Here is a 15,760-nt window from a genome sequence, read left to right on the forward strand (position 1 = left end):
AAAAGTTGCGAGTGAAAACACAAACTTTTTTTGCCCCAAAAAGTCCGCAATGCACGTGTTTCGAAAAGCAGAAGCGATAAGGGCGGTCTCAAGTTCATTTAAAGCGGCAGGGTGCTCGTTCGCCGAGGCCCGTGGCATAAGCTGCATGAGGCACTGACTCCAAAGTTTCGTCGTTCTCGTTATCCGATTCCTCCAAATCGCTCTCGCCATGTACTTCATTCACAATGCCCTAATTCGCACAGGTTCCGCAGTGTCGGCATCATCATCGGCCGTAATTAAACCATCGCAACAGATGTCCCACCCGCTCTCCCAGGTTGGAGTCGACAAAGCGCTGCCACAAATCGCCGCCGCAATGGTCCTGTTCGGAAGCTTCAGGCTCGGCATCGGGCCCGACGTCGACCAAGTCGGCCTCGCGAAAACAGTTTCGCCCTCATGTGGCCGTCACCGCCGCCCACGAAATATCGAAGCGGCAAGTTGTCTGCCAGGTGGCCAACAGCTATGAGCAAGCGCTTCGTAACTCGGCACCTAACGCGCGGATTACGCTCAAGCCAAGTGGTCACACTTTCGACGTTTTGTTGAGCGGCAGGAAAAAGCGTGCTAGTCTTCCCATCGGCCATCATGATCACACACGCACACCAAGAGCGAGCAAGACGCGCACACGCGACACACATGCCAAAACGCGTGGAACAGCTCTGGGCCCGTTTCCAGTCAGAAAACAAAACTAATTCGAGCCAGCGTGGCGGGCGTCGCGGAGCGGTGGAGACAGGCGAAAGGGTTGTGATCAAGAGAGGAGAGCAGACTTGCGAGAGAAGGGCAAGGAGTTGCGATAAAGAGAGGGGAGGATGCGGCGGGAGAGCGACCTTGAAAACCAATACACACGGGAAGGAGGCAGGTTGGGTAGCTTGCTTGAAAGGTCCGCGAAACTCACACGTGGAAAAACTTGGAAAGGGTGCATGGCCACCTGAATCGGTGCGCTCGGTGGTGCTCGAAGAATCGGTGGCCGTGGTCAAAGAATCGTTTTGTTGCGCCAGCAGGTTTGCGTGGCCTCACGAACTTCGATATTTGGGGATTCGTTCCGCGCAAATTAACAGCCGTTTTTGCGCTTCCGCACGCGCGCGGAAGGCATGCTGAGTTGAGTGCGAAGTGAGCGAGAACAAGTCCTAAACACGAAACGAATTGCAAATTATCAGAGTCGGTGTGGTAGCGTACGCGCGTGCACTAGACACAGACTATTGAATACAGTCGGTGGCCGACGATGTTTGCAAATGGTCTAGTCACTCTAGGCCGGCGACGTCAACAACAGTACCAGCGATCAAAGACGGGGTAGATGGCCGACCGGTCTTCGAAAGATCGGTGGCAGTGTGAAGACACGGGCCTCGTCTGGCGATGCGGAGTGCTCAGAGTAGCGGGGGGACAAAGGACGGAGGGGTGCGTAACAAAAGCGGTCGGGGAGAGCGACAACTAGAGGGGCGCGGAGGCAGGGTTAGCGTATGTATGGGCACCTCGCATCAAAATTGGTTTCCCGAGAAGTAGGCAGAGCCTGACTCCGCTGTAACCAATCAGCGGCGCTCGGAGACGTTCGTTGTAAGTGCGATTTTCTGCCATTGAACCAATCTATATTTTCATGGTCACGCGGATATTGTTCGTTTTAAGTGGGGCCGTTATATGTGGGCTCGACTGTACTGGTCTAATAATTTCGAATCGAATTCGAATAGCATATGTCACATGTTATAAAGGAAAATGGCCATATTTATTGTGACCTAACTAATCTGCTTAATATGTTAAATTAAAATAAGGCCTGTGCAAATGATAAATCGATGTGAGAGTGATATGGTAATTAAACATTGAAGTGCGGCTTCTCGACAATTCAGACTTTCATTAAGTAGGTGTTTTCATGGTTTAGCACTTTTGAACTGCAGTGAAACCATCTTTACAAATACAAAAAGTTACGTGTGAGTTAGTGTACATTTAAAAAGGTGCTTTCACGGTACAGCACTCCTCCACTGCAGTGAAACGACCTTTACAGGAAAATTACACGTGACTTAATATAGAGAGATTTGTTCATTTCGACCAAAATTTTCAATAATTTAAATTCGAATCGAAGTGAATTCGAATACTGTGATATTCGTTCGATTATTCCAAGCACTCGAATATTCACACAAGCCTAGAGTTCTCACATCTACTGCATGCATTGTGGCTTTTCAGCTTTTGTTGTGAGCGTGTTGGCATATGTGCTACCATTTGTACATGTGAGCGCACTCACCTCCAGGTATGACATCACACCGCACAGGAGCGAGCTTCCTCCGGAACCCATCGAGGACAAAAACAACTACAACATTGAGGACCTCAGTTCCGGCGACGAAACTGATGATGATGAGAAACCACGCAAGGAAGTCCCTGCCTGGGCTAAAGGTGAGACCGCTCCCTGACCGAAACTGGCCTTCCTATGGGATTGAAAATATTGACATTCTTTCTCGTCGACTCTTCCCGGATCTTTAAATTACGATGTACACTCTTTACTTCCTGGTCTTTTAAGGCACCATCTAATGTCCTATTTAAAGGAGCTTTATTTATTGAGAGATTTAGAGAGAATACTTAAGTATAAAACCAGCATTAAAGGCAGGTGTTCCATTTAAAGGGGCCTTGCACAGGATTGCAACAGCTGCGCCAATTTGATACAATTCCAGATCGTTGTGCCAAGCTGCGCTGAAACCATGAAATTTGCTGAAATTGTGCCGCACTGCACCAAAATGCTCAGCCAGCCTCAAAATTTTCTCAGGCTAGCTCATTTCGGCGACAAATGCAGACCACGTCGGCCACTTGCAGTGTGCGCCATTAGTCAAACCGCGCTGACCCTAACTATAGTGCCTATAATATTCTAGGCACCCGCCCCACGCTTGCGAGACGTGGTCGACCAGATAAAGTAACGCTGCGCACCCACCCATAGGCCTGCTGACCGCAGCTGATACCTCTCGGTGGTACAATAAAAATGCGTTGCTGTAACCATTAACTCTTCGCAGGAAATTTATTTTCATAGCCTGAAAGCGCTGCTATGGCTTGTAAGGAACTGAATCTGGAAGCACATGCCACATTTTCCTCATGCGAACAAGCTTGGCGTGCTACGAACGCCGGCATTGGCAGCGACCACTTCGATTGCCTTAGCAGCGGCACATAATTTTTTTTATTTGTCTTCAAGTTGTGTCGTCCCGGCCACGGTCTTGGTGATATATATCTAGTACCCATGCCGGACAAACGAGCGCAAACTGTTGTTACATCATCTGGTCGAACGTGCCTTGCAAGCGAGCCGAAGCAGCACCTAACCCCATGGTGAACAAAAAAAATGGTGAGAAGTGTGTGTGTCGGGGGGGGGGGGGGGGGGGGGGGGGCCTTGGTTCTAACCCATGCAGAGAATGCTTCTTAAGCCACCTTCGCCGCAGTACACTGGTGCCCTGCGAAAAAGCGTAGCGAGATTTGAAAGGGGCTGTTAGCACCAGTTGCGGGAAACTGCACATTTTGTTCAATTACTCGTGCGTTTATTTGCACCATAATTCTGAGTACCAGTATAATCGCTGATGTCTAAATAAGTTACTGGCAATCATTTGGAGCAATGTATGACATTTCTGCTTCCCTAAAAGAAAAACTAAATTGTTGGCTTTTTTTTTTTTCTTTATTGCCACTCCTACTCGATCTTACAAATCTCGCGAATGTCAAAGTCACGAGCTTGGTAGATTCATATTCAAATTCAGAGTCGGCCAAATTATTTGACAGGTGCAGCAAATGCTAATACGGTATCATTGTTTGCTCAGTGGGGTGGTTCGAAATACTGCTTTCATTGAAATAGCAGTGCTCATCTTCACACTGCACGATTTAGGGGATGTTGAATGATTTATTCTTCTTTTTTTTTTTTTTTAATTCTAAATACCGTACTTACTCGAATCTAATGCGCACCTTTTTTCCGGTTAAGCGAGTTCATAAATCGCATGTGCGTTAGAATCGAGCACGAAAAAAAAAATGAATATAGTCATTTTATGGCCATCGGCATTCCAAAATGGCCGCCCCTACGTGCGTCGGCATGGCGCGTTGGCCATTTCTGCCTATGTGTTTCCCATGTGCGGCACTTCGTACGTGTGCTGAGGAGTTCGTCATCTTGGTGTGCATTAGCATCGACGGCATGGAAGGGCCAACTCCAAAAGCTCGACGAGTGCACCACGATGCCGCTTTTAAAAGAAAAGTCATTGGGTGTGCCGAAACGGACGTAAATCGGGCTGCATCGCGGTCGTTCCGAGTTCCCGAAACGTGCGTGCAAGACTGGCGGAAACGAAAGAAGGATATTCTCGACAGCAGATTCACGCAAAGGCTTCAGTGGACTATAGCAGGGTCGGTTTCCACAAATTGAAGAGCTGCTCGGCATATATGCGATTGAGCAGTGAGTGGCACAGCGGCCCATGATGACAGAACTGCTCCAAGTGCAGGCTATGCAGTTAGCCTTAGAAAAAGGGCTAATGTGGAGCCAGTTTAAAGCGAGCAGGTGCTGGCTAACTAACTTTATGAAGAGGAAAGCCTTTTCCCTCTGAAGGAGAACGGGTATATGCCAAAAGTTGCCGGAGGAGTACGAAGAAAAGCTTCAGTTTTCAGAGGTTCGTCCTAAACTTGCGGCACAACAACGGCTCCCTGCTTGGGCAAATCGGTAATGCCGATCAGACACCTCTTTACTTTGACATGCCTGGCACCACAACCGTCGAGAAGAAGGGGGCGAAGCAAGTTCGCGTGCTGACATCGGGCCACGGTAAAACTACAGTGACGGCAGTGCTCCGTTGCACGTCAGATAGGCACAAGCTTCCCCCGTACCTCATATTTAAACGGAAGACGCTCCCGAAAGGAGTTTTTTTTCCAAGTGTTGTGATTGTGTGGGCCAACGAGAAAAATGGGTGCACGCTGCAATCGCACCCACTTTTTTTTTTTTTTTTTTTCTTGGAACCTGGGTGCGCGTTACAATCGAGGGCGCGGTAGAATCGAGTAAATACGGTATAAGCCCTCTTTTTTATACTGCTCTAAATTTCGAATTTTATGATAAAAATTCCTGTTTGGTTTACCATGACGTGCTCCAAATTTGTGCTCCGAAGGTAACATTTTGCTGCTCCAAAAATTGCTCCTAGTTGTATTTTGGCTGTTGCACCCCTGCTTGCACCATTTTGAGTAGCATGATCAGAAAACTCTGCCGATCTGTAGCCGAAAGGTCTGAGAAGACACGAGCCAAACATTATAGTGCAGCATGTGCCATTGAATGAACAATTAGATCTCAAAACCTGCTAGGAAATGCTCTCTCTTCTCCATACAAATGATGCCACATACCAAAATTACTGCGTCATACACCCACTTCTACAGCGGCCGGCTGATTTGAGCATCATAACCCTTTCAGGTGCCACTTATAAAAAAAAATTGTATGTAAGTGTGTCGAATCAACACGTTACTTTGAGGCACTCGGTATTCTATTGCAGCAAGAATGATGTCATAATGTCTTAATTTCTGTGTATTATAGTAACTACAGTCGAACTTCGCTACAACGAACCCCGCTTCAACGAAAAATTCACGATTCCCCGTCGGCAGTCCATAGGAGTCAATGCATAAATATTGTCGCCACAACGAACAATTTTTCTTCAATCGCCTTGCTTCAAATTTTACAATGCAATTCCAGGCTCAGATACCTATCGCTATGCAGTAAACCCAATCTTTAACATTTCGATGCATTTTCAGAGCCTGAAAATGCATCAGCGATGTCTAAAACATGCACTGGCACCACGAGAAACTGCTGCTATACCACCGCTATTCAGCAAGCATGGGCACCGCCATTGCTCGATAGCGGTGGCAATGAGACTGCCCTATTTTTGTTTTGGCCAGTGTGGTAGCTAATCAGAGCAGCTGTTAGTCTGGCTTTTCAATAAAATCAGCTAGCCGCGAGTGATGGATGATAAGAATGGCATAGAATAATGCAAAATCGCCGCTCCACGATACCCTGCCTTCAACTCGGCGTTCCCGGATACTTTTCATGGCGGACAGCTGCTGGTGTTAACGTGTTAATGCAACTGTTTGGTTCATTCACGAAAGCAGCTTTAGGCATTGTCTCAGTGTGCTTTTCACTATGGCCCCGCTATGCATGAGTGAGAATTGCCTTGTGACGCTGCTGGAAAAGAATAAGAAGGAACGGACGTTTTTCGAATTTTGAGAATAAACGTTTCTTTGTTTGGTAGCTCAGATCAGCGATATTTTTTTTTTTCGATTTCACTACAACAAAATTCTCGCTTCAACGAAATCGTTTTCACGCCCCGTCAGTTTTGTTGTTGAGGGGTTCGACTGTAATCCTAATTAAGTTAGGGAATGGGCAGGGGAGGACTGGACTGAAGGAGAAGGTGGCTTTTTGAGTGTGGCACTGCCATAGAACTATCACGAAAATAAATCCTTACCATACTTTCTGATGCACACATCGATAGCTAGCAGGCAACACAAGGGGCCATCAACTCTGAAAGTGCTCTTGACGGCAACTCCGTTAGATATTGCCAGGCATTTTGCTTGAACATTCAGTACCAATTGCTGTGTGAACTTGCCCACAAATGTTTCAATAACTCGAGCTGCTCTCACAACTGCTGCATCTTGTTCTCATGAATGAATCAATGCTTTTTCCAGTGCTGAGTGCTCATTTGAGCCAAACCTTGTTTTGTTTTTATGTAGGTGCTGCCCTGAATGCCCTCATCGTACAACAGAGCAAAAGTGGCATATCAGGCTTGGAGTTTTTCGGCACGATGCCCTTGCTCAGTTTGGACAACATATTCCCCGTGAAGAAGAAGACATTCAACAAGCGCACCAGTTCAGCATTGTGGGACTGAGGATACCAGAAGATGCTTTACTCTTTTGAAACGGTGCGATGATGGAAAATTTTCTAAAATGTGTCCGCACTGTTACATGATCTCGTATTTGCCATACTTTTTTGAAAGCGCTACAAAAATTTTAATCACGCAACCATTTGCGGACTGTTAATATAGTCCGCGATGATTGTTTGCTCACTTACATAGGTTGGTATTTGTGACGTATATTGCTTTTATTGTGTAAGCCATATAGACTCTTAGATTGAGTCATCAGTGAAAAACTCGCCGGCCAGTTTCAGACTTTTCCTTTTTTTTTTACTACACTATTTTAGTATATTTTTTAGCTGTCGCCTCTGGTAGACTACAAATTAATTTCTCTGCTTTTATTACCCAAGATGACAACAGTTACATGCAATTCAAGTTGCACTGTACAGCTAGCCTTCGAAAATTCTCCATAAGTATTCTCATAGATGCATGTACCGTAATAACACATCCTATCCTGTATAATAAAGAACTGAGACAGTCAGAACTGTTATTCGAAACCAGGTAGGAGCGTAGGTCTAGCCAGCAAAATCAGCGACAACGTCCGGGCCGAGCGTCTCGTGCTTAGCACTGACAATCTGTTTGCCAAGCTTTGCATGACCCACTACATTCATCATTACATATTTCCCCCTTGCTGATGATGGTGCCAAGTAAGGTGTCGTGAGGACAACCACGATACGTGATACGGTTTGGGGCGATCCACATGTACGATTTTGCGGTCCCGGCGACGCAGGTCCACAGTGGCCGTGAGGGGTTCGATGAGGTAGTTAACAGCGGAAGTTTGTTCTATGACGCGATAAGGTCCATGGCACCTGCTGACAAACTTTGTAGAGGTACCAGGAGCAGCACTGGGGGGCACCCACAGCCAAACAAGAGAGTTGGGCGAAAACTGGTAGTTGGACCGTCCATCATCGTGACGAAATTTCTGTAGCCCTTGTTCTTCTATTGTAAGGGTGCGAGCTAATTGCCGACATTCTTCCGCATACCGAGCGGCTTCGGAAACTGGTGTGCCTTCGGATGAGTCGGGTCGGCAGGGGAGAATGGTGTCCATTGGCAATGATGGTTCTCGACCATCAGTAAAAAGAAGAAAGAAAAGCCTGTCGTCACTTGAAGTGCCGTGTTGTAAGCGTACGTTACGTAGGGAAGGATAAGATCCCAGTTGGTGTGGTTGGAGGCGACATGCATAGAAAGCATGTCGCCAAGAGTACGGTTGAAACGCTCGGTCAAGCCATTTGTTTGTGGGCAATATGCGGTAGTACAGCGGTGAATCACATGGCACTCTGCAAGAAGTTCTTGAATAACATCCGCGAGAAAGACGCAGCCTCGGCCGCTCAAAAGTTCACGTGAAGCGCCGTGACGCAGAACAAAACGTTGCAGCAGGAAAGACGCAACGTCACGTGCCGTCGCGGCTGGTAGAGCGGCCGTTTCTGCATATCTCGTGAGATGGTCGATCGCTACAATAATCCAGCGATTCCCAGCTGATGTATATGGTAGAGGACCATAAAGGTCTTTTCCAACCCGGTCGAATGGTTGCACTGGGCACGGTAATGGCTGCATTGGTGCAGTAGGACGGCTAGGATCGTGCTTGCGGCGTTGGCACTCTGTGCAAGATCAAATGTACTTTTGAACGAATGTGTACATGCCGCGATAATAAAACCGAAAATAAAGCCTGGCGTAGGCTTTAAACAAACCGGCGTGTGCACACTGCGGATCGGCATGGAAAGCAGCACATATGCTGGCACGGGGATGCCTGGGTATGACGAGTAGCCATTTGCGGCCGTCAGGGTGGTAGTTGCGGCGATAAAGTATTCCATCACGGATGGCGAAGTGAGAGGCTTGTCGGTGTAGCGCTCGAGGTGGCGGGTGCGGGAGTGTTTCAGATAGGTAATCCATCAGAGACGCAATCCACGAATCTTTGCACTGCTCCGCAGCCATGTTGATGGGTCCTGATAGTGGAAGGAAGTTGTCTTGGATGGAGACACTAGCAATATCACTAGAAACAGGTGAACGCGAAAGAGCGTCGGCATCGGCGTGCTTCTGGCCTAAGCGATAAATGACACAGATGTCGTACTCTTGGAGCCGTAAAGGTCATCGTGCCAAGCATCCGGAGAGATCTTTGAGAGAGGATAACCAGCAGAGCGCGTGGTGGTCGGTAACAACATTGAAAGGGCGGCCGTACAGATAAGACCGAAATTTCGTAATGGCCCAGATAATCGCTAGGCATTCTTTCTCAGTTACCGAATAATTTTCTTCTGTTCTTGTAATAGTGCGGCTCGCATATGCAACAACATATACTTGTTATCCAGGGTTTCGTTGGGCGAGTACAGTGCCAAGACCGACACCACTAGCATCTGTGTGGATTTCTGTGGGAGCGCTTGAATCGAAATGACGCAGTATGGGTGGTGTTGTAAGCAGTTCGCGGAGATTCGCAAAGGCACTGTCGCAGGCTGGAGACCACGCAGATAGATTGCGGTCTCCCTGAAGTAGGTCTGTTAGAGGTGCCAAGATTGAGGCGAAATCCCGGACGAAGCGGCGGAAGTATGAGCAAAGCCCAATAAAACTATGTAGCTGCTTGAGAGAAGCGGGGTCAGGAAGAACGCCATCCTTCGACACGACGTGTCCGAGAATGGTCATCTTGCGTGCTCCAAAGTGACACTTCTTCAAGTTGAGTTGGAGGCCTGCTGCAGAGAGGCAGCGTAGAATCTGTTCCAAGAGCCGAAGGTGTGTGGGAAAATCGGGCGAGAATACCACTACGTCGTCCAAGTAGCACAAACACGTGTTCCATTTGAGGCCTCATAGGATAGTGCCCATCATGCGCTCATATGTTGCCGGCGCATAGGCCAAATGGCATCACATTAAATTTGTATAAGCCGTCTGGTGTAACAAAGGCAGTTTTTGGCTTATCATCCGGATTGATGGGCACTTGCCAGTACCCAGAGCATAGATCAAAGGAGTAAAAGAACTCTGCGCCTTGTAAAGAGTTGAGGGCGTCATTGATTCGAGGCAAAGCATAAACATCCTTTCGTGTTATTTTGTTTAGGCGACAATAATCTACGCAAAAGCGTATCTTGCCATCCTTCTTTTTAACTAAAACAACCGGCGACGCCCAAGGACTATTTGATAGTTGAACAACGCCTCGCTTTAGCATGTCACCTACTTGTTCATCGATGACTCGGCGTTCAGTCGGCGAAACACGGTATGGTCGCTGCCGTAGTGGTGGGTGATTACCTGTGTCGATCTGGTGGCATACAGTAGATGTTCGACCTAAAGTAGCGCTGTGACTGTCAAAAAATGGCCGAAACTTGTCAAGGAGGCTGAAAAGCTCACACCTCTGTTGTGTGTTTAGGCCTTCGTCGATGACACAGTTCAAAATTTCGGTAGTGGAAGGGTCATTCACGGAACTACAGGAGAGGGCGCTGACTTCCGATGATCCATCGGGAACGTCAAGTGTAGCGATGGTTTCAAATGATTCTATCGAACCGATACATTCGCCTCGAAGCAGCGTAATCGTGAATGAAAACGGATTCTCCACAGGCACGTCGGTCGCACCACCTTGAAGAGATAGGAGAGCGGTTGGGAGCGGTGATAAGTGGTGATGAACGAAAGCAGTGGAAGGCGTGAAGAATGCGGTAGTGTCGACGACGGCGGAACACGACACAGGTGCGAAGACAGTAGCGCGTGGAGGGATCTGGGCGTCGTCACTAATGACCAACTTCACGTAGGAAGGGCGATCTTGCACTGGTAGCGCATCACCAAGGGGACAAAAGACAACTTCGGCACGGGCGCAATCAATGACAACTTGGTGATGGGAGAAAAATCCCAACCTAAAATTATGTCATGAGAACAGTGCGGGAGTACTACGAACTGCACTGTGTCGGGCACTCCTTGAATTACAAGTCTGGCAGTACACGCGGCCACAGGCTGTGCAGTGGCAGCATGAAGACGTGAACCCAAGTAAGGCGTTGTCACTTTTCGAATTGAACGGCAAACTTTTTCAGCGATGACAGAAATTGCGGCACCAGTGTCAATAAGGGCAAGTACGGGTACACCTTCAAGAATGGCATTAATTACATTCGGCGGCGAACGAAGAGTGCTAGTGCTTTGCGACGAGGACGCAGTTCTTGCCTCAGGAACTGCGTCGTTTAGTTTTCTGCGTTGATTGTAGGGGAGCGTCAGCGCATCAGGGAGGGCAAGCGTCAACGTGGAGAAGGAGATCGGCGATCAGGAGCTGGTCGGTGGCTTGGTCGAGGAGCGTACAATTCGGGGTCTGGAGTGTAGGGAGTGTACGTGTAATCATTCTCATATGGTCGTAGGTTTTCACGTGAGTGTAGTGGGCCTCAGTGGCACAGACGTGCGGCGTGTCCAGATAGACCACACGAAAAGCAGATCGGTCGGTTGTCAGCAGTGCGCCATGGATTACAGACTCGGCGGACTGGAGGTCGTGGTGGCTGGGCGGCGTAAACAGGAGCAGGCAGTGGAGGCGGCGCTTGGAACGTCTGTGGTCTTGGTCGTGCTGCTGCTTCGGTGTACATCAATGGTGCATTTGCTGGTGGCACCAGCTGCGGAGGAAGGACCTCAGAGACTTGATCTTATATAATAGTTCGTAGTGTAGGGCTAAGCGGCGCACTGCGCTCCGGTAGGCCGGAGATGAGCGAGTGTTGGCGGGCAACTTCTTTGCGCACGAAATCTTTGATCTGTGAGAGGAGGACGGGGTCTTGCGAGGGAGTTAAGCCAAACATCGATTCCTGATGTGGTACAGCACGGCGGGTGACGAGACGTTGCCGGCGGAGCTCATCATAGCTTTGGCTGAGCTCGGTAACTTGGGCGACAGTAGCAGGGCTTTTTTGAAATGAGTATCTGGAAGGCGTCCTCGTCGACACCCTTAAACATATGCTTGATGCGGTTTACCTCTGTCATGTTCGCATCGACGCATTTGCACAAGTCAATGACGTCTTCTATGTAGCTTGTAAAATTCTCACCAGGCAGTTGAGATCTCGACTGAAGGCGCTGCTCCGCACGAAGTTTGCGGACAGCAGGACGACCGAAGACTTCGCTGAACTTTGCCTTGAATGCTCTCCAGGTGGGAACGTCGGTCTCATGGTTCCGAAGCCACAAGGGGGCAATGCCACTGAGGTAAATGCCGACAGTGACCAGTCTCGTGGCTTCATCCCATTTGTTCAAGACACTCACGAGTTCGTAAGTAGCCAGCCAGTCGTCGACGTGGTGATCGTCAGTGCTGCTGAATATCAGAGGATCCCACTGACGGACCGCGTCGGAGGCATAGGTGGAGGGCTTGTGGCAGATGCAGTGGTCATGACGGCAGGTCGAGTCCGGCTTCGTAACTCCAGGATTGCAAAGAGACCCAGCAAACTCTACCAATTATAATAAAGAACTGAGACAGTCAGAACTGTTATTCGAGACCAGGTAGGAGCGTAGGCATACCCAGCGAAATCAGCGACGACGTCCGGGCCGAGTGTCTCGTGCTTAGCACTGACAATGTGTTTGCCGAGCTTTGCATGACCCACTCCATTCATCGTTACACCTGTAATGTATTGCAGTTGATAGTTGATTGAAGTTGTGTATCTCAGAAAAATCAAGATGACTTAGTGTTGATATTCACCGTTCATATGTATCTCGATCAGCTTGGGAAGTGAAAGACAAAGCTTTCCAAAATTCCATCACATTTTATGACAGATGTTTTAGAAAGGTATCTAAATTACCTTAAAGCTTGTTTGACATTCTGCGGTTTGCCCATTACTTCATGTGCAACTACTGCAGAATGTGAATTTAAAAATGGGGCATGGTGAATATTATGAAAGCATGGCAGCGCAGTGTGCAATGCATTTCAATGTGCTAGCATTTCTCTGTACTTTTTTTCTTGCAGAGTTGCAGTAGCCATGTGGGTGGTCGCTCAAAGGCACGAGTATGGAACTAACCCCTCGCAGCATCTGCCGCACACTTTGTATGGCAGACTTGCCATGTGAAAGTCTTTTACCAATCACTTGCCCGACAAAAAATGTTCCAAACTACTGCGGAATGTGGATGTAAAAATGGGGCATGGTGAATATTATGAAAGCGTGGCAGCGCAGTGTGCAGTGCATTTCAATGTGCTAGCATTTCTCTGTACTTTTTTTCTTGCAGAGTTGCAGTAGCCGTGTGGGTGGTTGCTCAAAGACCCGAGTATGAAACTAACCTCTCACAGCATCTGCCGCACACTTTGTATGGCAGACTTGGCGTGTGAAAGTCTTTTACCAATCACTTGCCCGACAAAAAAATGTTCCAAACAATGAATCGAAAGATTAGCACATGATTGTTAGTTTTAACGGTGCCTTTATGGTTTGCGATCTTTAGAAGGAGCAACGCTTGTCACTTCGTGTCATTTGCCTGAAGCAGCGTTCATAGCCAAGTGAGAATGCAACCCCTGAAAAGGCTGAATTGCATTATCTGCTGCAAATAAGGCACAGCCAGACATCATTGTAATAATTTTTTGTGCAGCATGAAATTACATTTATTATATCCGATTTTCTGTTGTAGCCATGTTTATTTGTATAGAATTTTTTTTAGTGTTCATTTTGATTGCAGGTGTCGTAGTATCATTTGTACTGGTTTCGTTTTATTATATTCTGTGGATTTATTTAACTGTGTGGAGTTCTTGGCTTGCAAAACTCAACCCAACTTGCTTTTGCACGTACTTACGTGCTAGCTTGCCATTGTACATACCTCGTGTTGTATTCGTCGTAGCTTTGTATGTGCACTTTGATTTTCAACTCTTTTGCTTTGACAATAACAGTGTTTGCTGTTTTAATCGTATTGCGAAGCACCTTTTGGAGCTTTGTGCTCTTTTATTCTGGACAGAATTGATTGCATTGAAAGCAGTAAATCATGAAAAACTTCGAGTGGCTGTGTATGCCTTTCACTTCTCTTGGTCCAGGTAGTAGGCATGAACAGGTGCGGCTTTTTATGTCTGGTAGAGACTGGGTGAAACCATTACAGTCTCGTTTTCAAGTCTGCTTTTGTATACTATATGCTAATTACGACTTTGTACACTGATTTATAACCCCATGGGGAGGGGAGGCTGTACGTCTTTTATCAACTTTTTATATTTTTGTGGGGCACATTGTGTTCTTTGCATTGTGTTCTGATACTTTTACAATTTTTGCTTGATTTATGTGCATCATTGACTCCTGTCAGCAGAAGCTCTTAGAAACTGCCAATTGTTCAGGTGACTCACTGCACAAACTGCAATGGCTTTCTGAGGAGCTCAAAGGTCGCTTTGAGTTTCTGAATACAGCGCAGTTGGCCAGTGAAAAATTAAAAGGTCAGACGTACTTTTTGTTTTGCACTCCTGAACACCCGGTGGAAAACCTCTTTTGGCATCAGGTGAAATGCTCGAGAGAGGCCAGGGAGTGTTAAAGTTAAAAATGAAGAAGGAAATTCAATCTTAGAACTTCTCTTATTTTGGGAGCAGCACACAGAAACTCATACATATTGTTTGAAAGAATGGAGCTACACAAATGTCAGCTGCATGCACAATGGTGTTAGGTACCAGGTTGGGAAAGTATTTAGCTGCAGTTCTTGTATATAGTGTTGCAACTGCAGTAAAATACGTGAACTGAAATTTTTCGCTGGAAACAGACCATACAGTTTGTGCAAGTGAGTTTATCGTTTATTTTGCGACTGGGACCAAAGGAGGTAAGGAGGGGGGGGGGGGGAATAAGCTATTGGGCTGCGGTGCGCCCACTTTTAATGCAGGGGGTTGCAAGCACCTATTGTTATTGCCCACGCATATAAGTTGCATAGGCTATGTTTACATCTCCATCCTACTGTGCACACCAGCATTTCCAAGCACAGCACTAAGTGTGAGCTCTTCGAAGTGTGCATGCATTTGCTTGTACGACTGCTGTGCAGTGCCTGAACGAATTAGCGAAACATACGCGTGAAAATGCTGCTTTATGCAAGTGTATTTGTACAACCCTTTTCTCATTTGGATTAAAGGTCCCGATTAGCTGAGTCATGGCTTCAATGTTTATATTGATGACAGGGTGCAGAGTGGTCTGGAGAAAACTGCTGATGGGAAAGAATGCTTTTCAGACGCTTTTTCTTGCCTTGTGGTTTTCTTCATGTCATTTTGTATTCTGGGGGTGTGGAGCACCAAAACCATGATACAATTATAGGACTTATTGCATTGCAAAAATCTGCAAAGAGGGTTCACAAGCCAGCATTTTGACAAGTGGACTTTTCTTCCTCAAGGCTCGAACTGATTTCAAGACCTTGCCGATTTTCTTGGCGCTGACGTGCATATGCTTCGTACCCTATCCTTCCATCCAAAAAAAGGAGGGGGAGGGAAAACGTGACAATTTGTGCGGGTAAAAGGAAATATTCTATGAATAAAACGAAAAAATAATCTTGGCAAGGCGAAGTAGGCATTTCTCAGAGTCAAGCTTATCAAAAAAAAAAAGCACCGCCTAACAATGCTAGGTTTGAAATCCTGAGATTGAGAGATTGAGGTTTGGTACATACACAACCAATGATAGTTAAACCTCATTCTAAGAATTTCAAACCTATCATTGTTAGGTAATGCTTTTTTCGAGCATGTGGCTTTGGTTAACTGCTCATGGAAAGTGCAATGGTGCACAGTCAGGTGCCAATTTCCAGGGAACTAGACAATGAGCTCTTTTTAGAATTTAGTAACCAGCTTAGCTTGTGCTTTTTGAAAGTGATTTTAACCCACTTCAATTTTTCACATATTTGTTCAAGTTGTTTTTAAATAAGCCCTTTCCATCCCTGGGGAAGACTAATCAAAAGATACAAGGATACTCTTAGAATATGGATAAAATTTCTTGAAGTTGCGGAGTGTA

The 15,760-nt window shown here is 46.9% G+C and overlaps 1 protein-coding gene across 3 annotated transcripts in view; it reads left to right on the forward strand.

Annotated features, from left to right (window-relative positions):
* LOC119188188 (uncharacterized) overlaps positions 1–14,912 on the forward strand; it is a 49,956-nt gene extending 35,044 nt beyond the window's left edge. The window contains exons 13-15 of one of the 3 annotated variants that reach the window (XM_037436113.2): positions 2,291–2,412; positions 6,727–6,914; positions 12,787–14,912. In XM_037436113.2, the coding sequence (XP_037292010.2) occupies positions 2,291–2,412; positions 6,727–6,881 (277 nt within the window). In that variant the 3' untranslated portion in view covers positions 6,882–6,914; positions 12,787–14,912. Of the gene's footprint in view, positions 1–2,269; positions 2,413–6,726; positions 6,915–11,982 lie in introns of all 3 variants that reach the window. The other 2 variants (XM_037436112.2, XM_037436111.2) reach the window with 2 other exon arrangements.
* Positions 14,913–15,760: the final 848 nt, after the last annotated feature.

Source organism: Rhipicephalus microplus, chromosome 1 (genome assembly GCF_043290135.1).
Source record: "Rhipicephalus microplus isolate Deutch F79 chromosome 1, USDA_Rmic, whole genome shotgun sequence".
Taxonomy (NCBI): domain Eukaryota; kingdom Metazoa; phylum Arthropoda; class Arachnida; order Ixodida; family Ixodidae; genus Rhipicephalus; species Rhipicephalus microplus.